Here is a 27,010-nt window from a genome sequence, read left to right as displayed (position 1 = left end):
TCTTGTTGTAAATTGCACTGCTATGAACATAGGGGTGCACATATTCTTTCTCTTTGGTGTTTCTGGTTTCTTAGAATCTATTCCTATAGGAGTGGGATCACTGGGAGTTCTATTTTTAATTTTTTATGGAAACTCAATACTGTTTTCTACAGTGCTCCACAGTCTGCATTCCCACCAGCAAGGCACTTGGGTTCCCTTTTCTTTTAGACATCTTTATAGCAGATAAATGAGAATTTATTTTCCATATTTTCTAGATGAGACTAGAGCCCTGGTGCATGGATTCTTACATAGGTAGGGTCTGGCCACCCCACTCTGATGGGCCCCAATCAGGCAGCTGCTGCAGTGCATGTAATAGTGACTAGTCGTTCCAGTCATTCTAGTCTTTCCATTGTTTTGGTCGCTTAGCTTATCTATAATAATAAAAACATAATATGCTAATTAGACAGGACATTCTTCCAGATGTCTTTCCTTCTGGACAAAGCCATGGTGGGCAGAAGCTGAGCCCCTTGCATGAATTTTGTGCATTGGGCCTCTAGTATATATATAGATAGCCATTCTGACAAGGTGTTAGGTGGTATCTCATTATGGTTAAATTTCTGTTTCTCTGATGATCTGTGACTGAGCATCTTTTCATAACTATATATATAAAATCGTACATAATAAAAGGCTAATATGCAAATTGACCGAAGGAGGATTATACTTCAATATAATAAAGGCCACATGATACACACTACTAGGGGACAGATGCTCAATGCAGGAGCTGCCCCCTGGTGGTTACTGTGCTTCTACAGGAGGAGCACCACTCAACTAGAAGCCCTGAGTTGGGCTCACAGCTGGAGAGCACAGCACTGGTGGCGGGAGCCTCTCTCCCCGCTCCGAGGCAGTGCTAAGGATCTCCAACTGATAAGTCCAACCTGAAGGCTGCCGGGCTGAGGGATCCCCCAAGTGCACGAATTTATACCCTGGGTCTCTAGTATGTGTATATATGTACATACACATGCTAGAGGCCCAGTGCACAAAATTCCTTCACAGGTAGGCTCCCTAGACCTGGCTGGCAACTAGGGCCGATCTGGGCCTTCCTTCCCTGGCTGCCATCCAGGGCCTTCATTCACTCCTTGCTGCCCCCCAGTGGTCAGTGCACATTGTATAGAGCAGTCAAACTTCTGGTTGGTAGAACTCTCAAGGGGACAATTTGCCTATTAGCCTTTTATTATATAGGATATATCAACAGCTTAGGGAGATTCATTATCCTGAGGTCACACAGCCAGCATATGGAAAATAGAACTATACTATTATACCAAGATACATTATGTGGGCTACAGTAATTAGGCCTGGCATTTTCAGTAACAATAGTGGTTACCCACAGAGTAGCACAGACTCAGGGTGACCAAATCCATATATAGTAAACCTAGGAAATCTATTAACCCTAAATCACGTAACTAAAGGAAACCATAATGTAAGATTTTACAGTGGCCTCAGCTTACTAAATATCTCTATGCCAAACAGAGCTATCAGTTCATAGGAACTGCCAGAGGCCATGCTCATCATCCAGCTGCCTGTTCACCAGGTTGACCAGACTAAGGAGACTTTGATCAAGTCAGTCAGTCAGCCTTGTACCTCTTACTCCACCAGGTACACATTGGGAACCTTGCTTATGCAGATTATTGTGGTGGCAGTTCCAACGTGAAAGGGCAGACCTGCCAGAGCATATAGATTCTGATCCACTTCAGAATCACGTTCACATAGCTCTCCAGGGACAACCAGCTCAGAACACTGCCTCCTGGCTCCACGCCCGCTTGTTGGTTTAGGGCTCTTTTCAGACCATGATTGAAAGGGGGAACAAGTGATCAAGCAATTGAATAGAATAAGCACCATCTCAGACCAGCTTAGAGTTCTTTCAAAGGCTCAAAATGTTTTTGTGAACATCAAAGGATTAGAACCAGGGATTTTAGAAATTTTTAGCAAACCCCATGAAGCTTTGGGTCTGATAAAGGAAGTGAAAACATGGATCCTCTCTTGAGTATTTGTGAACATCATACTAAAAAATAATCCCAGTCTGGGTGTTTTTAAGAGAGGAGTATTATTTTTTTTTTTTTAGAACATCTGTCAAATTACAGTTTGGAAGGTAAATCAAATAGCACTGTTGGTTTGTGCTCATTCTCTTCTGTCTCGTACTCCCTGGGAGAAAACATCCCTATTATTTTTTCTTTGAATTTAAAATATACCAAAATTTAGGTTCATAATAGGAAAATTAATTCCCAGGGTAAAAATATTCAAGTTACATGGGTCCAAGCCATTTCATACAGGGAGGTGCCCTTGTCCTTATACAGATAATGAAATGAGGTAGTTAGTTAATTGTACTCAGTCTGGTTAGGGGAGCTTTAAAAAATACCACTGCTGCCCTGGTGGGTGTGGCTTAGTTGTTTGAACATAGTCCTTGCACCAAAGGGTTGCTGGTTCAATTCCTATTGAGGGCATAAGCCTAGGTTTTGGCTTGATCCTGGTGGGAGGCATGCGAGAGGCAGCCTATTTATGTTTTTCTCTTTCAAAATCATATGTTAAAGTTTCAAGTTGCCTTGGTGATTCTGATTTGTAGCTAGAGACAAAAACAAGGAGAAGCAGGTGTTCTGAGCTGCCAACAGGAGCTCTCCTAAGCTTTTTATTCACCCCTGTTTTCTTATTTTTAGAAAAGTCATGTCACTGTCTCCATTACTTCTTCACTCTCTTCAGGGACAACTTTTATGGGCAGAAATTTTTTAAGTGTTTTTCCCTTTTTCAGTTTTTACAACCCCTCTCCCAACTGGTCATTGATCTATCCAGCATCCATAATTCCATGATCTCTTAAACCTCACTTGAAATCCAAAAAAGGACTCTTTTTCATAAGCCAGGAAGTGAGGGAATGTGGTTTTCATACTTACTTGGATAAATAAGTATTACAACTAAAGACAAAACCTTGTTAAGGTCCCAGTGACAGCAAAAGAATTAAAGACAAGCAGTGCACAGAAGAAAGGAAAGAACCAAGAAAAGAATGCATTTATTAAGCAAAGATTCCTGCCTTTCAGACACTCTGAAAATTAGGACCTTAAAACATCTCATGACTTGGGTTATACAGAATCTCTTTGGTTTTTAAGAACAATTTTATGCTCTATTTTTAAAAGCAGAGGACTGTAAAATTATTACATCTTCAAAGGGTGTTAACTCCCCAAAAGTTTAGAATCATTATATCAAATTGGAACTTCTTACCACTTTTGGATTCTCTTGGGATCTGGCTCTGTTGAATGATAAAAATAGCAAATAATATTGAGCACTCAGTAAGTGGCAGCACTATTCTGAGTGCGGTTCTTCACTCATTTCCTTCCAAACCTTATAAAGTAGGTAAGCTGCTTACCTGGCAGCTAATTTATTGTTCCTCCTCCCTTGGCCTTTCATAGTAAGCATGCTGGAACAGGGTTTAAAAAAAAAATAAGTAAGCATAGCTTGAGTGGAAAGACTTTAGAGCTAAGCAGTCCTAGCCCCTACACCAAGCCCACCCAGGTTGTTTTATGAGCAAATGACTACTCTATCTGAAGGCATCGCACTCTCTCCCAGAGAAATCAGCTGCTTCTTACCTCTCCCCAGTTAGCTGTTTCCCTGGGACTCAAAGATCTATTCCTCTCAGAAAGGCTCCCCCCAAAAAACTGTGGGCTGTTGGAGCATAGCCTCTATTTCCATGCCTTAGACTCCGCAATGGTCCTCAACCTTTCTAATGCCGTGACCCTTTAATACATTCCTCAATAAAATTATTTTCGTTGCTACTTCATAACTGAAATATTGTAGCGACCTACATGTTGAGAACCACTGCTGAAGAGCCTATGCCATCGAAAAACACATATTTACATCACGATTCATAACAGTAGCAAAATTAGTTATGAAGTAGCAACAAAAATAATTTTATGATTGGGGGTCACCACAACATGAGGAACTGTATTAAAGGATCGCGGCATTAGAAAGGTTGAGAACCACTGAGCAAGCATGTCAAACTCAAAAGCTAACACGGGCCAAATAAACAAGACATATGGCCTGCAGGCCACGAGTTTAACATGTTTGCCATAGAACTTGGTCCTCAAACCTACATGTAAATAAGAACCTAGAGTCACAAGTTAAAATTAGGAAAAAGATACAGGGATATGCAGAGAGTCTGATTGAGGATAGAACCCCAAATCATTTTTTCAGCTAGGCTCTGCCAGTATTTCCAATGCTAACTTAATTGGCATTACACACAGTGTTTGAAACATGGTCATCGCTGCTATCATTTATTCCATTGGATGGCTAGCCAATAGGTTTGAAGTAAATAATTTTGCCAACATTTCTTACCTATTTTTAAAGGGTACTTGGCTCTGTGCTTTGTTTAATGTCCTAATACTGCAACAAATTCAGCATCTTCAGGTCTAGAGAACTTTCTTCCTAGGATCTTCAAATATTTCATTTAGGTCATTTATTTTTTTAAAAGGAGAAGATATTAGCATTAGTCCATTCTAATGAAGCAAGATTGTCATGGACAAACTCCCACACCCAGATCATACTTGTGAATCGAGTTTGGGTACTGCACAAGTTACAGAAAAAAAACAGTAAAGCTATGGAAAATCTGACAGATGTTCTGGTCTAAATACCAGATGTGGAAACCAGAACCTAAACAAGTGAAGTGTCTTGCCCAAGAACATACAAATACCATAGTTAGAAGAGTTAAGAGTGTCTCCTTGATGAGCCTTCTCACTACTGCACCATGAAGCTCTGTATCCTCTACTCTGTCTCTCACAGTCAGTAATCACTGAGGCTGGGAGAGGCGAGCATGCCTCCATCAGGTAAAGTCAGTCCATGGGTTCCTGAGCACAAATAACTTGAGAATTAACAGCTAAGAGTCAAGAATAAATCATTTGGGGTGAAACCCTTGCTCTAGATAATCCATAAATGTGTCACCTGCAGGACTATAAGGTGTTTAAGGCTTTGTCTATATGTAGCTATAGAGTTTGAGGAATTCAGGTAATTTTTTTTTCTGGAGGAAAAAAAAAGCGTGTTGACATATTCCTGCATACCAACCAGATGATTTGGCCAAGATTATAGATAGTGAACTTGAGACAGGTCTACAGAGAACAGTTGTTCTCTCCTGACTCTGTGAAATGATATATTGTTTAATTCCAACTATACTGCCTCCCAAACATATCTTCCCTGCTCTTGATTTGTAGTCATGGGTACAAAGGAAGCAGGACTATGCAACTAATCTAAAATTGATTAGAATTCAAAATGGCAGTTAAAAGCAAAAATTAGAAATCTGGCCTGGAGCATACTTGCAAGAAATATATACACTAACAGCACAATTAAATACATTTCATTTTCAAATATCACTACCTTTACAATTATTTAAAGTGTGTTTTTTGGGATACACACACACAACTTAGTTTGTGGAAATCCGATTTATACATGTTTATATTTAATAGGCCTAATTCAAAATATCACAACCCCTCTGAAACCATGGCAGCAGTTATTTCTCAGGTTTTACTTTGGGGAATGGTGTTTGCCTTGTTCAGCCATAAGCAACTATGGGCCTAGCATTCAGGGCAGTCCCCAGCATATGGTGTGTGATGGGTTCCTCTATGCACTAAGCAGGGATAGGTGGTAATTTGGGGAGATTTCATTATACTTCATTTGGAAAACAAAGTTGTCTGTGGTGGAGCTAAAGTTAATGGTTTGCATTGGCATGTATTTCTTATTTCTTTTTTTTTTGCATGGCTTTTGAACTGAAAACAGATAAAAGTCCTGATGTGTAAATAAAATAAGACATAGGAAAATAAAACCAGCCGGACTGGTTTTATAAAAAGAGGTTCCAAATTTGTTTTATGTATGTTTCAAGGTAGTCACTTTGGCTACTGACCTTTTAGGGAATCCAGAGAAAGGCATTTGCAAGCAGGAAAGTATTATCACAAGAATTCTCATGTGATATTCACAATAAGCTATTGAAAAATGGCTTGAGGGAGAGAAACCCTCTACAGGCCCAAGCGGGTCCTCCATTGCAGGGAAAATGGCTGGTGTGGGTGTTTAAGGACCCAGCAACCTTTCATTCTATACCTCATGCCCTTCTGGCATTGGCACTCAGGAAGCTAAGGTGTCTGCGTAGAGAGGAGTGCCATGCACCGCGGGCCTAAGCAGGTGTGTGCTGTGGAAGTGCCAGGTCGCCTACCCCTGCAGCATGGGAGGGAATGCCCCCACCCTAAGGTGCCATCTGTTCACCACATCAGCACAGAATAAACATCTCAGGTATCTTCGCAGAGGCTGAGCTGTAAGCTGCTTTCTCCCGCCTTGGCCTCTGTTCCCTTACTTTCCTTGCTCAGCTATCTATCCTTGAACAAGAAAAAAAATCAGAACAACTTCACCTGAAGCAGCTCTGATAACTCTGCAGAGTGAGTGCTGGAGAGCCTGGCTTGGCTTCCACTCACTGGCCTCCGCAGTGGTCCTGGTGGGGCTGCAGCTGGGATCTGAATACAAAGCAGCAAATACCTGCAGGGGGGTAGCAGCCTGCCCCACCTTCTTCATTCCCTAGCAGAGGAGAGGACAATTTGTGAGAACCTGTTTCCAAGTTCATCAGTGAAAAAGACCAAGCGAAGAATTTAGACTCCCCAGAGGGGGGTGTGGCGTGGAGAGACTGGGCTCTGAAATCAAACAGATTTGTCTTAAAAACCTTTGTTCTATTGACCAACATCCAGTTCAGTGGCATTTCTCAAAATGTAAATAAGGAATACCAACATCCATTCCATAGACTAGGACCGTTCTGCAAACTGCAGCTCGAGAGCCACATGGGGCTCTTTGGCCCCTTGAGTGTGGCCCTTTCATAAAATACCAAGGCCTGGGCCTATTTTGAAGAAGTGGAATTAGAAGAAGTTTAAGTTTAAAAGATTTGGCTCTCAAAAGAAATTTCAATCATTGTACAGTTGATATTTGGCTCTGTTGACTAATGCATTTGCCAACCACTGGACTAGGAGGTTTTGAATGAGAATAAACATATAATATGCATATAAGCACAGAGAACTTGCTTCTTTGCAAAATAGCAATTGGAACTTGCTTTCCATCACAAACGGGTCCCAGTCGGTGAGATGAGCCCCCAGGCCAACCAGTTTCCTTTTAGAGAGAATGTGACACTGCACTTCCAGCAGCCTCAATGACCTTCCCGCTCTTTGGAAAGCACAAGAGTCTACAGGCTGATCTGAACTTAGATGCTCCATGTGTCATCCCCATTTGGAGATTTACTGAAGGATGGTGGCAAGAGAATAGCCATCAAGGAGAGAAAGTAGCCCAGAGATCACACAACTACTTGCTCAGAGCACACTGGGATCTCAAGAGGACCAGAGATCCCTTGTGGTAATGTCACACCTTCCATGGCTGGCTTTGAAAATCTGAATTCAATTTGACAGTTAACATCTATAATAATAAAAAACATAATACACTAATTATACAGGACGTCCTTTCAGACATCCTTCCGGATATTGTCTGGATGAAGCTGAGGCGGCAAGGGAAGCCCGGGTCCCTGGTGCCAGAGGGAAGCCAGAGCCGGCCACTGGGGTGGGGGGGCGGGGAAGACCTGTTCTTGCATGAATTTCGTGCATCGGGCCTCTAGTCTACTATAAAACTAGTGTGTGTGCAAGGTATTTTGCAAAGGTAGCTGAAAGGACTTTGATATCAGTAAGTCGGCAATCGTCTAGAAAAGAAATTGAGCATCTCTAAGCCTAGCATCCTCACGTATAAAGTTTCCTCCACCCATAGAATTATCAATATCAATGCAGTAAAATAGAGTTTGCTCCTGTATTCACAAGGCTCTGGGTAAATGCCAGCCATCATTATTATTTGTTGTTTCAGTAACTTTCTCTTGAACCTTTACAAATATCTCCTGAACCCTTAACTTTCTCATCTGTAAACTAGAGCTAACAATAAAGTACCTTTTAGTAATACCTTGAGCAGCCGTTTTAAAACTTGAGTGACCTAGAACCTGGGCCATGACCGTGCTGAGAAATGCTGCCCTGTAAGTTCAGTATCACAACGAGCTGTGGCATCTGTGGTCAAGAACTTGACCAAGCTCACCTGGCACTGCATCCTTGAGTCCTGGATCCTGTTCTGTCCACACCACGGGGCCTCCAGAGAAGATCACAGCCCGGTTGCCAAGGGGGGTTGATTTTAGAGTACGCAGCCGAAGCTTCCCGCACTCCACAGACGCCTTAAAAAGGCTGAGTGTCATTGCCTCTCTGTTCTCCCTCTACAGACACCTTTGCAAGCAAAGTGGCAGCTACCCAGGACCAGTACGCAGACGCATCCATCGGTAACGTCACCGGCAGCAACGCGGTCAATGTCTTCCTGGGAATCGGCGTGGCCTGGTCCATCGCAGCCATCTACCACGCGGCCAATGGGGAACAGTTCAAAGTGTCCCCCGGCACGCTGGCTTTCTCCGTCACTCTCTTCACCATTTTTGCTTTCATCAATGTGGGGGTGCTGCTGTATCGGCGGAGGCCGGAGATCGGAGGTGAGCTGGGTGGGCCCCGGACTGCCAAGCTCCTCACGTCATCCCTCTTTGTGCTCCTGTGGCTCTTGTACATTTTCTTCTCCTCCCTGGAGGCCTACTGCCACATAAAAGGCTTCTGAAGGAACAATCAGTTATAGTAAATTTATAAATATATATATACATATATACATAAAAAATATGTACAATGAACAGAGGAAACTGACATTTGTCATGTTCTCTTACCTGCTGATGGAATCCAGCTTCAAGAGCATACTGACTAGGGCTGAAGTGAGAAACCATCACCTCCCATTCCCAGGGGCATCGTCACATGGAACAAGGCGTGGAGGCGGGGGCAGCTCGGCCTCGGAGGGCTGTGTCCTCTCCAGGTTCCTAAATCCTTAAGCCTTTGCTTTGTTTTCTGTTTTGACCACTTTTCAGTGAGGGTTGGGAGGTGGTCGGTGTCTGCCTTCTATTCTGTTTTGTTGGGAAGATCGGGGTTCTTGCTTCTCTTGTGGGAGGTGATGACCAATCTAAATGCAAATGGAATTTGGTCAACATTTAAGCCATTAGGATGACTCTCCCGTTCCCCCAACGCTTTACAAGTTATTTTGGATTCAGAAGGGATATGGGCACGGAAGAAGGAAGCAGCCCGTCTTCACCATGTTACTCAACCCCAGCTCAGCTCTGGACCGTGAGCAGAGGTGAAGCTGCCTCTGAGAAGAAGCGTGGGAGCTGGGATGGTTCCAGGTGCCATCTGACATTTAAAGATATGCTGCCTGGCACCCTTGATCAACAGGTACAGGAAGACTGTCGTGCCTAGATCCCCGGAAACACACAAAATCCTTTACTACTTCTCCCTTTAGCTCTGGATTGTCATTAGCAAGGCCCTTCTGGTGTTCCAGCCCAGCTATCTCCCCAGGTCCCCCAGCCCCTCCTCCCGCAAACAGGAAGAACAACTCCATTCGAAACTCACATCATCCTTTTCCATTCGCATCAATCTGTGTCCCATGTTGCCGTTGCCTGGGATGGATCATCTGTTGGTTTTCTTTTCCAAAGCATCCATGGCTTACACAGTGCTGTTCCAGTCATGACTGAACATTCGCTCCTCCTTCATGTGCCTGTTTGGGAATGTTGTTGTGATACTTGTTACGCAGTGCATGGACGAAAAACAAAACAAAACGTTATCTGTATATAGTAGAGCATAGCATACACTGTTCTCCCATTGAGCAACGTTAATTGGACATTGAAAGACATACGTGAGCTTTCTTTTCACCTGTAACGTTTGTGTTGTTATTGAGTTCATGACTAGGGAGACAAGGAGAAAATGGCTTATTGTTCATGGAACTGCACAGTCTTTTTTTTTCGAAGAAGAAGAAGCAATAACTGTCACGTGGGACGTGAGAGCAATGGAGAGGACCGCAGGCAAACTACAAAGCATCTTCATGGAATAGTAGCCATGTGGAGCCTGCCAGAGGCCTCTAGAAAACCGCGTGTTGGTTCAGGAAGGCCAAGGAGAAGGGTGTGGAGAAGTGGATGCAGGAGGCATGCCTGGGCTTTGAGAGCCTCCGTTTTCACAGCGCCCTGTCCCTGAAGTATTTATTTCACATCTGCTCTGTCTGGCACAGATGGTAGATAGTGCTGGTTTGTTCGTTTTATTTTTTTTATATAAAGGCTATTTTGAGCCCTGTTTCTTTCACCACCCAGACCCCTTTGATTGTACCTGCAGCTCCTGAGTAGGAAAGAGGTCAGGCTGACCAATGGGTCTTTGCAAGTGAGTCTCCTCTACTTACAACTGAGGGGTAAGCAGTTCAAGGAGAAGATGAGTGCCTCCCAGCAGGGCTGCACTGGGAGGTTTTTTTATTCCCTGGAAAGGGAATGGCTCTTTCTATTTCCAAATACCAAAGAGCGTGGCGAAATCCACATTCCAAAGTAGTGAGTCCACTAATAAGGAAAAATGGAACGACGCTGGCCCCCTCTTAGAGACTTCTCTGTCTATAAAGATTCCCAGGATGGAGACACCCCTAGCCCTCTGTACTGATTCAAAGATACTGAAGACATAAAAAATGTTGAGCTGTTTTCTCTTTTTCTACTCAGTGATCATGGTCATTCATCATTTAGATAAAGATTTGGTGGCTGGATGAATAATTAAATGCTGGGGACCCACTGAGTATGCCAGGAACCATGCCACCACCTGGGGACTAGAGCATGAACAAAACAGCCCAGATCCTGGCCCTCGGGGGGCTCTCGCAGTTAATGTGATTGCTCTTTCCATGAGTCAAAGTCAACTCAGCCACATAGAAACAGATTTCTATTGCAAGAAAAAAACGATTATGAAACTTTAAAACTAACACATTGAAATTGTGCAAATACAAGCATTCAAATACCTAAATTTGTTTGTTTGTTTTTTTAATTAAGAGAGTATAAAACATAGCTTAGGAAAAACATCCTCGATGTCCTTGGCCAATCTTACAGATAGGACATCTTAAACTCATCTTAAACCAAGAAAGGCAATCATGCTATGTTCCATGTCCCAGAGAATGCCCAGTTAATCCCAGTTTGTATCTTGGCTTGATAACGATACTTTTCTATGCCCTGTACCTCTACAATTCTTCTCTCTTAGAGACTCACCCCAACCTGTCTTGGCCTAGCACACTGGTGGCCTAACTCCTTTGGGGGCACATGTTAATCCCCTACCCCCCTACACACACATTTTTTTTAAGATTTACTAAATGGAAAAGTAGCCTACAAACACCAGGTAAATATTATCAAGGGACATTGAGTTGTTTCAACATTAGAAATATTTTGCACCTATTTTGAGCCATATTTAGAATGTCAAGAAGCCCTTAGCAAATTGTTACAGAAGACTTTTGAGAAATTCTTGCCATTAGTCAATCTCAAAGCTTTTGGGTTTGTTTGCTTTTTAAATTTTTATGTTTTAGGGATATGATGCTGGTTGTTCAGGGTTCATTAATAATTATAGTTGTGTAAAATTATCTTATTTTGTTTGATTATTTTATTTTGTGTGTATTGTGCACAGCTTTAGGGGAAAACGCACTCATTGTGCTGTTCCTTATACATGGTACACGTTATTGACACAGAGAAATAAAGTTTCTAATTCTGACTTAATCACTAGTTATACAGCATATTCTGTATGGAATGTTTGCCTTCTCATTGTCATCTACTTCATTTTTTTGTTTTCATGTTTTAAAGAAATAAAAACCCAAAAGGTATTATTGTGCAAGTGGTATCCTCATCCAAATGAAAGAAAATAGATATACTAGTGTTCAATTCTTGCAAATGTCAACTCTTTGGTTATTCAGTGTTTCCTTTTTAACCTCCCAAGAGAGCACAGCATCAGAATATTGTTGGACAGTGTTGAGATAAATGCTAGACAATTTTCCATTTCACTAATTGTTTTCTTACATTAGTTAGTACCATTTTATCTACATCCGTTTGGCATCTAAGAACATAAGCTCCCAAACAGTTATACATCAGATCTTTTTTTAGATATGGAGCATTATATCAAATCAATCAATCCCAATAAAATTGATCACCAGAAATGTGTAACTAGTTGCTTCCCCAATTGTTGTAGTAATCACTTCACTGGGTCAAAGCATTCTTGCCATTGGTAAAAATCTACTTTAATTGGTAAAGGAGTAAAGTATGTATGCCTAAAATCATGCTCATCTTACAGAAAAAGAAAGATGTTATGAGTGGCTTCATCGGCTTTCATTCTCATCTACCTACAAATTTGGGGTAATGGATTGCACTTCTGCTCCTTTTAAGCATTATGTCCTCATCACTTCTGTCCACATTCACTGTCTTCCACCCACCAGATTTCAAGTGTAGAGTGGTCCTTTTGGTCCTATTTTTACCAGCAAGGATAACACAAGAAGGTGAAACAATTGTAAGGTAGATATTTCATTTTTGGCACTTAATTAGGCCATCGTTAATCACCTCCCGAAGCAGAGAACGTTATCTATAGAAGGAGCAACCACTGAGAGGTGGGTTTCCCGAGGGACAGAGTGTGCCTGCTTTCCAGCCAACAGCCATGGTGAGTATCTAGCTTTCTGTGACTTCTTCCCTGCCTGCCACAATGTCAGAAAAGGTGCTCTCAGAGGCTCTCCCAGTTTTCAGGTTGGTCAAAGGGCCTCTGATTTACAAATCCCTTCTTATGGAACATTTAAATCAGTGGTCATTGCATAAATTATTTTATTAATTTTAGGAAAAATCATTACTTCAAACAGCAATCTGACTGTTTAGTTAAATCTGTCTTTGCAGGAAGGCTTGACTGCCCAGAATCGCCTAGTCTATCTGTATGTAATCATTGCTGTGCTTCACAGATGCTTAACCTCTTCACGTTTTTTTGGAATCATGCAGTCCTGTCCTTTTCCAAAGATCCAAAGAAGTGTCCCCTGGGGAATATGCAATCTTAATCTTTCTTTTCCCTGTTTCCGACCTTTGTAAATTTTCAATAGCTGCTTGCATTATATTCATTATCCTTACTAATGCTCACTCTTACCTCTCAACAATGGGGAAAAGTCCATGGACATGTTTTTCTGAGTGAATCTGTCACAGGAAAAATTCAATATAGTGACATTCCACCTAGAAAACTGTCATTTATAGAAATAATATGCTATGATCTAGTGACTGAGTATACTCTACAGCTACACACTACAACTGATTGCTGCAAAGAATAAAGCCAACATTTCCCCATGTTTCAGGCCATCTATCTCGCCATTTCTATCAATATATGTGGGTATGGATTGGGGATAAGGACCCTCACGTACATCTTCAAAAATGAAGTAAACACAGAAAAAAAAAATGATTCCAAGAAATAGGAGTGGATCAAACACTTCTCTATATACCAAAGAGGAAAATTCACATTGATAATCAAACATACCAAAAGAGAAATTGGTGACCTTCAATGTTACTGAGTCAATTCTGACAATTAATGTAGAGCCTAGCACTCTTCCTTTGTGGACAACAGACAAAGCCATGGAGCCAAATTTAAGAGTTTATTGGGGAAAATTGATTTATAGCCCCTCTGTATTAGAAATTATTTATTCACCTAGAAGATTTTCCAAGACCTTTTCCTTATATTCCCAAGTTGGAACAACCCACTTTTAATTTACAGAAGTATTTTCAGTTGTTAAAATTACTTGTAAACAACTGTTCATATATTCAAATTATTTTGTATTAGGTGCACAGCACAATGGTTAGATAATCATATACTTTAAAAAAAGTTCCCCCTGATACTTCCAGTGCCCAACTGGCACCTTACATAGTTATTACAATATTACTATATTAGGCCCCTGGAAGCCACATGATAGGACAATAGATAAATTCTCTAATGAGATTTTCCTAAAAATGTGATTACAATGACCCATGTTCTAATGTGAAGTTCCCATTCTTTCCAAGTGGAAAGGAACGATTCTATTAAATAACTAAATATATAACCACTTTTCAAAATATTTCACCTAAAAAAGAAACTATGTAAGTTACATAAATATTTAAAAGTTATATGACCCACATGTCTAGTTTTGATGAAAATAAATTTCTCTATAGTTTCCTTTCTACCTTTTTATACTCATCTTAACACTAAACTTTGGAAATACTCCCAAGTAGAAATATTTCAAGATTTCACATTCTCATAATGCTCATGTAATTGAGTAATATGGTAAAATAATGATTTGGGTGAGAATTATCTAGTATGTGTTTGATTTGAGTGAGAATTATCTATGCGTTTATCAAGAACATATTTAAAAATGAGAGAATTAGCAAAAAGAAAATGCATCAGTGTCTCATCACAGAATATCCTTGTCTAAGATACTTAAAAGTCATTCCCATTAAGGAATATGGAGTCCCAGTTTCTACCAACACAGTAAAACATAAACTTTTATTCTCTGATTTTTACATTAAAAACTAAGCTGGGTTTACATAATTTTTTGTTGTTATTGCCAAAACCAAAACTGTGCTTTTGATGTACTTTTTCATATTACTAAGTTATTTTGTGAAATATACCAGACCTCATAAAAATGCCTTCAATAATTTTTAAGCCATGAAGTTTCTAAATTTCATAACTTAATACCTTGACAGTTTCATTTATAAATAGCTGATTTCACTTTTAATTGATTTTAGAAAGATAGGGAAAGAGAGGAGAGAGAAACATTGATTTGTTATTCCACTTATTTATGCACATTGTTTGATTCCTGCACTTGCCCTGATCAGGAATCAAACCTGTAACCTTGGCATATTGGGATGATGCTCTAACCAACTGAGATGCCAGGACATGGCTAATTCCATTTTTGATGTTATTGTTTATATATTTAAAATAATACATAAGATGGGATATTGAGCTTGAGACTGGCTCAAATAAACAATAAATCCCAGACAGACCTATCAGTAACTAAAATGCTTCTGAAACACTAGCCTTTTCATTCAGAGCAAGTAGAACTATTGTTTTCTAACTTCTACCAAACATGGCCACTTCAGCCGGTGTAAAAACTAACAACAAAAAAGATTTGAAATGCTTCTTTGAAGATTATTTCTATGAGATTCAGCCAGGTTTTCAGCATTAAATCTTCTCTAACCCACCCTCCCTCAAGCATGGAGATACAAACATAAATACAAAAATAGGCAATGTATGTCAAGTAACTATTGTAGAATTGCATTTTTGAGTGTCTAGGACAGCCCTAAAAGCCCATGTTAGGTTACTGTTCCTTTTTATCAGATCTCTTTTTTAGATGGAAAAAGAGAGACGAAAACACATTCCTGAATTTTTCTTTTTAGCAAAAGATGCAAATACGAAGTTGTTTGAAACTACTTAGAATACTGTTCATTAGAGATAGCCTTCTAGAATAGATAAGTAACTTTTAAAGAGAAAGAAATTCATTTTTCTTTCCTTCATTTAGCAAGCATTTCTGATAGAAAGTTTTTAGGACCAATTAGGGCTCCTTTCTGACTTTTCCAATTACCTATCTGTCTTTTCAAAGGTGTTGGAAATATCCTCTCCAGTCAAATCATGGGGGATTAAAAGGATAAGATTTTGTCTTTTCCATGGAAACAGCACCAAGCAGGCCAGCTCCCATACATCAGCTAACATTATCTAAAAATATATTTTGCATGTTGGGAAAAAAGGAATAGGAGTCCCACCCAGTTTCGCCAAAATACCTGATCATCTACCACCACTAGTTGTAGTTTAGCTTGGATATTTTCAACGGAACCAACTTAACTGCCAAGATTTTGCAAACAAGCAAACTACCCCTTTCAACCATTTAGTATCTGAGATTCCTCCAAGGCAAGGAATGAAGAGCGGGTAGAGAGGGGTTGAAGCCAAGTCACTTAAGCCTGTTGAACCAACTGCCTCATTACATATTGGACCCCACTTAGGACACTTACTATTGAAAAAATGGACTTTATTTTATTGCAATTTCATAAAAAATGTTCTAGTATTGGATCTAAGCGCAGGATAACATCACGGAAAAGCAAAGGGTTTTTTTTATTAGCTAAAACTATTAAAATGTGCAAGAAAATATTTCTTTGCTGTCTCAGTCTAAAACTAAGAACAGGTTTTTGCTGTCATCGGTAATCTTATAGGAAATTTGAAACTATATTTCTTTGGAACCAATGATGCTACAGTTAATATACACTTATTAAAATATTCTGGATAATCTCAGGTTGTTCTCTGAGATTCTGCATAGATTAACTTTAAAAAAAAATAAAAAAAGAGCTTTCTCAGCAGATGGATTGGGAATTTTCCCAACAACTGGCTCATTTTGTCGAGAAGTGAGTCTAGCACCCATAGAAGCTACAAGCAGAAGACTCAGTAGAAGCGATGAGCATCAGCAACTCTGCCTCTAGTCCCCTTTTCCTGCTTTTGACTTAATCCCTGTGCACATCTTGCAGAAGCTACTGCAGATGGTGAGAGAAAGCCAAAAGGAAAAGAGTTATCCTCTCTGCTCATCAACTTAAAAAAGGTGTTTAAACTTTTAAACTTTAAGTGCAAACTAAAGAGAGATGATTTAAATACCAAACTGAAGCAAAAAAAAATGCAATTTTGAAAGCTATAAAGAAAATGCAAGTGGGTTATTGAAGTATGGGATGTCCTAACAACAGTGCTCAACACTGCCCTTCCCCCATTCCATTCATGCAGTACCTAGAAGCAAGCAAGCAGTCACCCAAGGGAGACAGATCATGATTCATTCAATTAATAGATAGGGTCAAGAACTAAACAAAATAGATGGGGCCAACCTTAGGTCTCAAGCCAGACCATCACCCTTGCGCACTCTGATAGCTATGGTCTGTGAACATGGGAACAATACCAGAAGTCTCCCCCCCCCCCCCCACTTGATATGAATATCACCTATAGTCATTTTTTTTTTTTTTTTGGCTCTGAGCAAGGCTATTTTGTTTGATTCAAACCTTTCCAAACAGAGTCTTTCAGCTCAATCACATGCTATTGCCTGCATGGAGAGTGAATCTTCAAACTGGTTGCCATGGAACCAGTTTTTGAAAACACTGAGAAAGCAGCATAGCCAAGTGGGTTGGATCTAGCAAGAAATATACACTTGGATTTTTTTTTCCTTCTTGGACAATGCTCTGATACTCCAGTTCTAAAAGAGATTTCCTTAATAAATTGAAAATAATTGCTTTGTCGCCGTTTTAAATCAATCCATACTCTCTTCAAAGCTTGAAGCTTCCACTGACTGAAATGAGATCCACAGGTAGTACTAGAACGACTTTACCCAAAGACATGATTTGTCTTGTGAAGAAACCAGAATTGGTTTGGGCCTCTTTAAAGCAACAGACAAAGTACTTCTTAACGTTGGAAAAAATGAAGAGGGTTCAGCACAGTTTCCTGGGTTACAGAGGACAGGGCTTCTGACAAGATCTCTCAATGCTCTGCTCTTCCCTGTGAGTGTGTATCTGTCCTGGTTCCATGGGGAACACTTCCTTGCCCTCATTCAGTGGTAGAACACTGCCATAGCCCAAGCTCCACCATCTGTCCTCTAATTCTCCCAGGAGAAACAGCCATTCCAGAGCTTGTTATGGAAAAGAAGACAAGAGAAATGGACAGGTATCTCATTGGTTGCTCCAAAAGCTTTGTAACACAGACCATTCTGATTGTCTCCATATTAACACTGTACTCCTCCCCCCCCCTTTTTTTTTAAAGTGACAGTAACTCAGGAAAAAGAGTTGAGTAAATATCTCCAACTATCAATCAAAAGTCAGACATTGCTTTGCAGGCAAGACCTTAAAAGCCACTTCACCTTCCTGCACAGTCTCTGCAAATCCATAAGGGCTGAAAGTGTTTGGACAGGGCTCATCAATTAAAGTTCAGGTCTGGATACTGGAGCTAGATAAACATCAACTTGAAAATTAGCCTGAAAGAAGTTCAACCAAAGAGGGCTGAAAATTAGTCAATTTAGCAAGTCTGTCTGCCAGGATCATTGACTCACTTTATATGCAATTAAAACTTGTAAAAACATCTACACAGTCAAGGCAGTGGAGCAATTTTTAAATCAAGTGTGAGAGTTTATTGCATTTTTTTTCAATCATCCAATTTTGTAAACCTCAAACATTTACTTTGTGCAGAGTATTAAACCAGGCACCCTAGGATAGCATTAGGGATTCAAGACAAAAGTAATTTCAAGAAAACTAACACTAGCCCTGAATTTAGTCAGGAAGTGGCTGGTTATGATACGCTAATTAAATTAACCTCCCATTTTTGGTCTAGAGACATTTTATCAATCCGAGACTGCTTCATGGAGCCATTCTTAAACCTACCAAGTAATTTGCTTTTAGTAGAAATAGAAATTTCCAGAACTTCACATTCTGCCTTTCACCAATGAGATAAATTAAGCCATGGGTTTAACAGCCCACTGGAGGAAGCGGCCTCAATCCCAGTGTGGAGGTATACAGTGTTCTTTTCATTTTAACCTCCAAGAGTCACCAGAGAGGAGACCCTAAGTCTTTCCTCTTGTGAAAAAATCAATATGTTATTGCTTTAGGGGGTTGAGTCTTTAGCTCTTGCTAGACTTGAATTCGCTCGTCATTACACGGAGAGACATCGCCTGTCGCTGCGTTTTCCGGCACCCACTGGGCCTTGCATGATCCGTGGCTCCCTGTTATCATCCACTGGGTATGGCTTGAAGGTGCTTTATGTGGTGAGCCAGTCCTTCTTTTATAGCACTTCATTACCAGTGCAAATATCAAGCCAATGCAACCACACTAAGTCTGGCAGGAATTTAAAGATTTGTTTTGCTTAAATAAATGCTTTGTGTGCTGCAGTCAAAAAAAATAATAATATGCCCTCCACTAAAGGAATTGAAGTTTCTCCCTTTGGGGGTTGCCCACAATAGCACATTTAATAAGCTTGGAATGGGTTCCCTATCAGCGACCTCCATAAAGCTAAGACCGCCATTCTTCTAAATGAGTTGAACTTCACACAGTTTCCCAGGAGAAATCCTCTTCTTTTCCACTCTTTGTTCTTAATGACAATAATTTAGGAGAAAGAGGCCGACAGAAAAGCGCAGCAGTTAAAAGTGTGTGAATGCAAACAGGATGTGCAGAAAGGACAGGGCAGAAAGACGTTTAAAGCTACAAGCATTCTAAGGGAAGATGGAAAGAGAGTTGCATTGCTATCGATTCAGCTGTCTTTTAAACACTTCCCCTGTTATGGAGAAAGTGACTACTACTCAAAAAGATTTCACAAAAAGACTTAAACCCCAGCCCTAGCAATCATCTGGTTTACCACAGGCCAGATGCCCCATTAGCGATCTGAAATTGCACACAGTCGCAGAAATGACCGAGAGGATGGAGATATTGCCATGGCAAAAGGAAAGAAAACACAAAAGCAACCATGTTGAACTCTGCTTCTATAAACAAAGAATGTTTTAGTGGAACAAATGTAAGCTTTCTTATGAAGGAATCCCAGTTAGGATGTCATTGAAAATGGCCAAACCATTTCAACATCTCAGCAGTGAAACATTCCAGTTTTATGAGCTCTGAGGCACAAAGCCAAATTTGTCAGGGGGAAAGGTAAACAAAAAGTCCCAGCATTACAACAAATAAAGTGATCTTGGGAGCTTCCCTCTTGAGAGATAACATTAAAATAGATATTTTTATTATAACTATCATAATTTCTATGACTTCTATATAAGGATAAAATGACTTTTCCTCCTCTCATAAATCTTTATATAGAACTGCTATTTAGTTGCGGTGGGCATCATCATTATATATTTCAATAAGTTCCTTCATTTTGAATTGGAGCCCCATTTCATATTTAAATAGGAAATGCTAAATTGGAGAGGTAGTTTTTCTGTCCTTTTTAAAAAAAAAAAACCAACAAATCAGCACCATAGCGTTTTCTAGAGATGAATGCCTTAAGCCATCCTGGTCGTTGTCAATCATCCAGAAGTGCTGGTTTAAGGCAAAGAACCCATGGCCAGACAGAGCCTGTCTTCTGCGCAGGCTGTTGCTCGTTCACACAAACTCATCCCTCCTTTTCCTCAACTCCTGTGCCAATCCCACCTGCTCTTTGTTTGCTCAACCACACAAATAGCAATCTCTAACCGCAAGGCATGTACTGACAGCTTGTTCAACCTAATTCCTCCTCAAGTGAATGTTGTACATTGCCCTTGATGTTCTTGCCCTTGATGTAGTAGGTTCTTGCCTCTGAGGTACTTTAAAAGGGGTTTTACTAGAAAAATCTCAACAAACCTTTGTCTGTGTTAAGTGAGGAAACTGGACAAATACGGCTATGGACTATCCTGGGGTAATAGGAAGGATATCACCCTTTGAAGCAAGAGAGAAGTTCAATGGTATCATTATAAAATAATACTCTGAAGGAGTAGCTGTCCAGCAAGAATGTCAAACTCAAAGGCTAACAAGGACCACAGGATTGATATGCTTGCTGTGCAGTCTTCCACCAATAGCTTTAGAAGGACTCAAGTTGAATAACAAAAAAAATCATATTCCCCTCAGAGGAAGGTCAAGGTTGGAGCATGAGTTGGAGTCATATTTCACTTACAGGTTTGCTATATGTGTTGATAGGATACTTAGACTTCTGAACCTCTAGATTCTCTATAATTAAACTAGCACCAATTGAATTATCTACATGATAAGACCATGGGGAGGGGAAACCTAATACTGACTTTCACATTCTACACAGAAAAGTTCTGACCTGGGTGATTTATAAGGTACTAAAAGGATTCTTAATTCACGGTCCCTGGCAAAGCAGCATCAACAACAACTGTGAAATATGGTAATATGCAAATTTTCTGCTTGCACCTGAGGCTCAGCCCTGACCCCATGAATCAGAAATTCTGGGAGTGGGTCCAGCAGTGTGGGTTTTAACAAGCCCTTGGAATGATTCTGGTGTATGTTCAAGTTTAAGAACTAACCAGTGCTCTGAAGTGGTCAAGATAGACTCATGTCACCCACAGTTTAATTCTGCTTCTTCACAGGAAACACTTAAAAGTTTAAATGGAAGGTTCCATCTAGGCCCAACACATTTTGATTTATGGACAGAAATGCCCAGCATTTGGGCTGACAATATAATTTGAAGGAAAATTAATCCTTACAAATATTTCTTACTGGATAAAAGACGGGCTCTCCAATCAGACAGATTTCAATCAGAATGTCTAGTTCTTTTTAAAAACCAACAGGACATGACTTTGGAAACCTTTCTCTTAATTGATTACTCTGGAGCATTTGCCTTAACGCTAAACCATTGTGTGGCAGCACTTAGTTCTCTTCATTACCCTGGTTTGAAGAGTGGGTACGGACTGACTGAGCTAAAATGAGTACTGGTTTTAGAGGATAATTTCAAAAGTTCCCATGGCTTATGGAATCTGGAAACCACAGACAATGTAGATATCCATCCCAAGACCTCTGGGAGCCCTGTTGAGGTTCATTTGAAATTGGTACAGAACGAGAGAAGAGAACCAGTAAGTGACTTGACTTACACAAATGGCTTAGGAAAGGGCATTTAAGACTGTGTTATGTGTGTGTGCACTTGCTTCCTTAAATCTAACCTGAAAATATCACATGTACAGGTACTTAAAATATCTCTATGTATTTTCATGCTTCCTAATTCAGAGTTCGCAAAAAGAGGCCTAAAGAGGAAGCTCAATAACAAAGTCCTGGAGAAAAATGCTAAAACTGTACCTCTACGTCTCCCTTAGAAGGAACCAACCTTGTTAGATATTGTAGAATGACTGCTCGTTTTCAGGGATTACTAGAAAAGAATAACCATAATTGTACCATAATATGTTCCACCTGCCTTTCTATAGAGTCTGTGTTCCTTTCCTGCTACTGGTCAAAGTTGGAGCGCTGGGGTGTCTGTTTCCTGTTTCTGAGAGCATTTCCTCATTGGCTTTCCCGGCATTGTTCTATTTTTCTCTGACACCCCTGCTCACCAAATAGCTCCTGCAAAAGCACAGTCCCTCCTTCCTCTGCCTCCACCATGTGTCCATCTCCATTTGCATGCTCTTTCACTCAATGTTAACGCCTCCCTAAGAAGAAGCTTAGAACAATCACCAATGGCAAGGTGCTTTGGCGATGGAAGTACACCTTTGCAGGGGGAGGGGCTGGATGAGATTGACTAGGATTCAGATACAGAGCCTTGACCTCCTTCCAGAACTTTGTGGTCCACAGTGAGTTGTTTTATACTCTCAAGCCCAAGGCAAAGTTACAGCCCACAATTTCAGAAAGCTTATCTACCCTTATTGATGGTACACTGAAAATGTCTTGATGGTGAAGGTAACAGGTGATTATTTTTGATCTCCCAACAGCTTTGCCTTTCAGAGCCCTTCATGGTGATTTTCATATGTCAGTGGTGCAATTCAACACTTTTCTAATAAGCCATAATAATAATAGTTGGCACAACTGTTAATGCAACAGGGACTTCCCTGGGTTCCATTGATTCATTGTAGACAGCAGGAAGCTTACATTGAGGAGACATTTGTAGCTTCCTAGACAAATGCAAGAGAAGGAACTAGCATACTGTACACACCGTATAGCTGCACTCAACACTGCTCTGTATCACTGTGGGTGTTCTGTGGGGGCAGGGGAGAAGAAAGAATTCAGGTAGAAAACATATTTTGACTTTCTCACCTTTCATGGTTATGATGGCGACCTGTTCCCACTGAATAAGCTTGATGGACACTTTTGATAGTAAACTGAACTCATTCTGAGCCAGCACAACAGACATTTCATAATAAAGAAAAGGGTGGCCGATCACTGTGCCAGAATCCCCCTCTGCCTAAGAGGTGATAATGAATTTCCTGCACTGGACACACATACCCAAAAGAACAGTCTGTTCACATCCTGTGTGCACAGTTTAAAGGAGCCATCACAAATGACCTTCAAAGACAGAGACAGAAAGAATGGAAAGAAGAGAGTTCAAAATGGAGAGGAGATGTTCCTTGAAAAAATGAAGTTAGCATTTCTAATGTCCCTCATCTTGATGTTCACATGTCTAAAGCTACTTTCTAAATAACTTCACCGTACTTTGAAATTCCCGAGTAGTGGTGTGTCAGTGATACATTGGGATTCTTAACTGAGTTTTTCAGTTTTTATGCTTTCATGCCAATGAATGTAATCTCTAACATTCACCATTTTAAGCATACACACACACACACACACACACACACACACACACACACGTAAAGGCATATGCATCATATATTACTCATTTTGTGAAAAACACATGTAAAATAATAAAAAATATTTCAGTGGATCCTTTTAGTGTGTTTCAGTGTTAACATTTTGTGGGGAACAAAAATTTCTAAGGTATTTGCTGACCATATTGTTAAAATTATGATCTTAAGCAACACTGTTAGAAATGTGTGTGTATAGTTTCTTTTCCAGTATCAGTGAACCAATACATGCTGAATATAATTTTCAAAAAGAATGTGTGCTACACTTACATATTTTTATATCTGTGGTGTTTTCCTATTAACCTATAACAGTGAACAAGTGAGCATTCAGTTGGTTTCATCCAAAAGGGAAATGGCCTCCATGAAATGTTAAAGTGGGGGAAGTTATTTACAAAGTCTTCTGCCAAAGACAATTGTTTAATGATCTGTAAAATGTAGATTAACTGCTTTCGTTATGAATGTGATTGTAAGAAATGCTCGACTCTATCATCCTCTATCTTTTGAAAAAAAAATCAGTATTTTGTATTTCTAAGGACCAAGGAAAATATTTTTAATCCAGGGTAATACACAGACACCTTGGAAATGAGATTTAGAGGACTTGGGGTTCTTGTCTAGTTTTATGCAGTTGACCCAACATCCGATGGTAAATTTACCAGGCACTTCATAAAGAAAATATAATTTTCCTATAATTCTCCCACTGTGCTAAATTACATTTGGGCATTTTAGCTAATCTTTTCAAATGAAAGGCACCAACATTACTGACAGATCTTGTCTAACATGGAAGACATTAAATACATTCCTTTTAAAGTATCTTGAGCAAATCAAGATTACCATCAAATCATTTTCCTTCTTAACCACCTCATACGTTAGCTCAGAGGGCTAACAATGTTGATGGGAGGCTAACAGACCATGTACACCAAGGACATTTAATGTGTGCAGTTAGCAAGACCTAGCCATTTAAAAACTATATTCAGATGTTTTGTAAATAAAATTTTTGATTCTTATAGTTTTGTTCAAATTGCTTTTAAAATAATTAGATTTGATTTACATTTTTAAAATAATCTAAGTTCGATGTTGCTTTATTGACCATGTGGTTCAACGTAACTCAGCCATATTCCTTTAGGAAAACATCAATCTTATTGACTTTCTTGGCATGAGCCAGATATTCATGGTTTCTTTAAAGACTCTATGTATGAGACCAAAAGAGAAAAACAAAACAAAACAAAACAAAACAAAAAAAAACACCAAAATGAAATGTTAGTAAGAAATTAGAAGCCAATTGTATAAAATGTATTTTTAAAATCTTAAGAACTATGTGATTTACACTGCCTGTTAATCTAGTCTCTTTGTGAAATAACCACAACATAATATTTGTTAAGTTCTGAAACACCAAATATTTGTGATGTTTGTATAGCACCATTGTTATAATATGTGATTTCAAATGGGAAGCATCTTTGTTGTAATCATGTGAGCCCACAGAGGAATCAATTCCTGCTGTTCTGTACAACCAGCTCTCAGAATTCAGATTTCTTGCAGCTGCTGTATCACCAATAAATGAGAATTACTTGTGAAAAACAATTTTTAAAGAATTGAGTTTATGATCACTGTGCATTTTCCTAATGAATTAATTTTGAGAGTTTTATTTTTTACCAAAAATGCTCTCTCTCTCTCAGTCAGTAAATACAACTGCTGATTTCAACCACATTATCACTTCAGTGGTTTCTATATTCTTAATCTAACTACCAAAAACTGGAAGCTTACTACAAGGTATGTCCTAATAAATGTACAATAAATGACTTTTCCTGCATGCTGCCTGGGATATGTTGTAATTTGAAATGTCTTAGCAAAAAAATTATATATTTCACAATCCCAAATTGAAATGGCAATATTTCTCATGTGTATAATCAATGGTATGTTAATATCAAAATCAGAAGCACTGTCTGTCATACATGTATGTTATGTGATGTTTAACTTGTTAAACTGTAATCCACGAAATGTTCATTGCTTGAACTATTAATTCTGTACAAGTCATTGTCTTAACTGTTTTCCTAATCTTACCATATTTCCTAACACTGAAATATAAATGTTTGTATATTAGTCACTCACTTTTTATGGCTTTTTATGTATATTCAGTGTGACTCCGTTAACCAACCCAAAAGAAAATCAAAGCTTTCTCCTGTCATAGTCCAGTCCAGGCTCAGGGACATTTTAGTTATGGCAACAATTCATTCATTCATCAAATAAACATGGACTGAGTATCTACTGTAAATCAGGTTCTATATCAAATATTGGGAGAATCCTTGAGAACCAAAGTTATCATAGACTCGTAACTCCCTGTGAGGATTTCCGAGCTCTCCCTAAAGCATTCTTCTGTGACTTCCTTGGAATTCAGACATTATTTTGTTTCTTCTTTGTTACAACAAAGACAAAAATTATCCAAGAAGAATCTTGGATTAAGTAAAGTACACTTGGCCAAGGAAAATGCAACCATCCTTCACAGTTCTGTCTTAACATCAAATTTAAAAATAAATTAAAATAGTGTTAGAGATTGGACCCTAACTCTGGAAGAAACACATATTGGAACCCATCTTGAAAACTGTGTCTTGTGTCTGTTTTACAACATTAATTCTACAGTTCTTTGCTATACATATAATGCTACATCAGATCACATTTCCTAAAATGGTGCCCCTGCAAGTGAGCAAGGAATTCTGCAAAAGAAGAGAAAATGGCTGCTGAAAGGATAAATATTTATCCACAGACACCACAGAGGGGATACACACAGATTGACTTCTGATTAACAGATTTCCTTACATGGACAATGTCTATTTGCCATGTTTTTATGTGCTTGCACATGCACACACACTCACAGTACGAGTCATATCTCCCAACACATTCTCATCTTTTTCTAATTTCAAGGAGACTGCCCCAAAAAAACCTCATGATTCGAGACATTCTAGTGCTAAGGGTAATGAGGTTGAAGAATGGTCTAGTCCTTGACTTTGGTATCACAAATTAATTTTTGTGGCATTTGTAATTCCTCTTAACTTGTATGAGAACAATTACAATTTTCCTTTCTCACAGATATTAATTCAGTATAGATATTGGCTAAGTATTTGAGGTTAAATTAGTTCTATCCACATAGCCACATGTGCTCAGGATGGAACAATGCCCACCAATGCTGGTTTGTGGAATCAGAAAACTCTAGATTCAGATGCCAGCTTTATCAATCCACCCAGGTAATCTTGCAAAAATTCCTTCACCATTCCAAATTTCAATTTCCTTGTGTGTAAAATCGAGACTCATAGTTCCTATCCTTTAGATTCTCATAACGTGAGTTAAGTGAAACAATGGTACCCATAAAGCACATTAAATATTGGTTGATATTTAATCCTATATAGACATAATCCTTTACACCAGTGATCAAAAAACGCTCTTCATTGACCAAGGAGACCTCCTCTTGACTGGGCCCCAATCTTAGACTCTGTCCCTGGCCAGCTTGGTCCAGTTTTCACAAAAATCATGTGGGGTCAGTTTAGTAAAAATCTCCCCATCCTTAATATCCGATCTCATTCCTCATCCCCAACTCTTGCTATCTAGTCATTCTGGCCTGCATTCAACCAAGCAAAAATCCACCTGGACTTGAGATTTGCTCTTGGTAATTTTCCATTCACTGGCTCCATCACTTTTGGGCTATATATCCCATTTGTCCTTATTTTATTCAGAGTTTTCTGCCCCATATAGCAGTCCCCTTCTTAAATAAAGTATTCTATACTTTATTTAACAAGACTCTTAATAATTTTTTCTTTAACACCAACACTGAAAG

General features: G+C 39.5%; 1 protein-coding gene across 22 annotated transcripts in view; it reads left to right on the top strand.

Moving 5' to 3' along the window:
* SLC8A1 (solute carrier family 8 member A1) overlaps positions 1-25,292 on the top strand; it is a 307,087-nt gene extending 281,795 nt beyond the window's left edge. For all 22 annotated transcript variants that reach the window (XM_045580686.1, XM_045580677.1, XM_045580675.1 and 19 more), the window contains one exon: positions 8,285-25,292. In XM_045580686.1, the coding sequence (XP_045436642.1) occupies positions 8,285-8,661 (377 nt within the window). In that variant the 3' untranslated portion in view covers positions 8,662-25,292. The remainder of the gene's footprint in view (positions 1-8,284) is intronic.
* The last annotated feature ends 1,718 nt before the right edge of the window (positions 25,293-27,010 follow it).

The sequence above is a fragment of the Pipistrellus kuhlii genome, unplaced genomic scaffold (assembly GCF_014108245.1).
Source record: "Pipistrellus kuhlii isolate mPipKuh1 unplaced genomic scaffold, mPipKuh1.p scaffold_m20_p_13, whole genome shotgun sequence".
Lineage (NCBI taxonomy): Eukaryota > Metazoa > Chordata > Mammalia > Chiroptera > Vespertilionidae > Pipistrellus > Pipistrellus kuhlii.
Note: the sequence above shows the minus strand (reverse complement) of the source record. Positions and strands in the feature narration are given on the sequence as shown.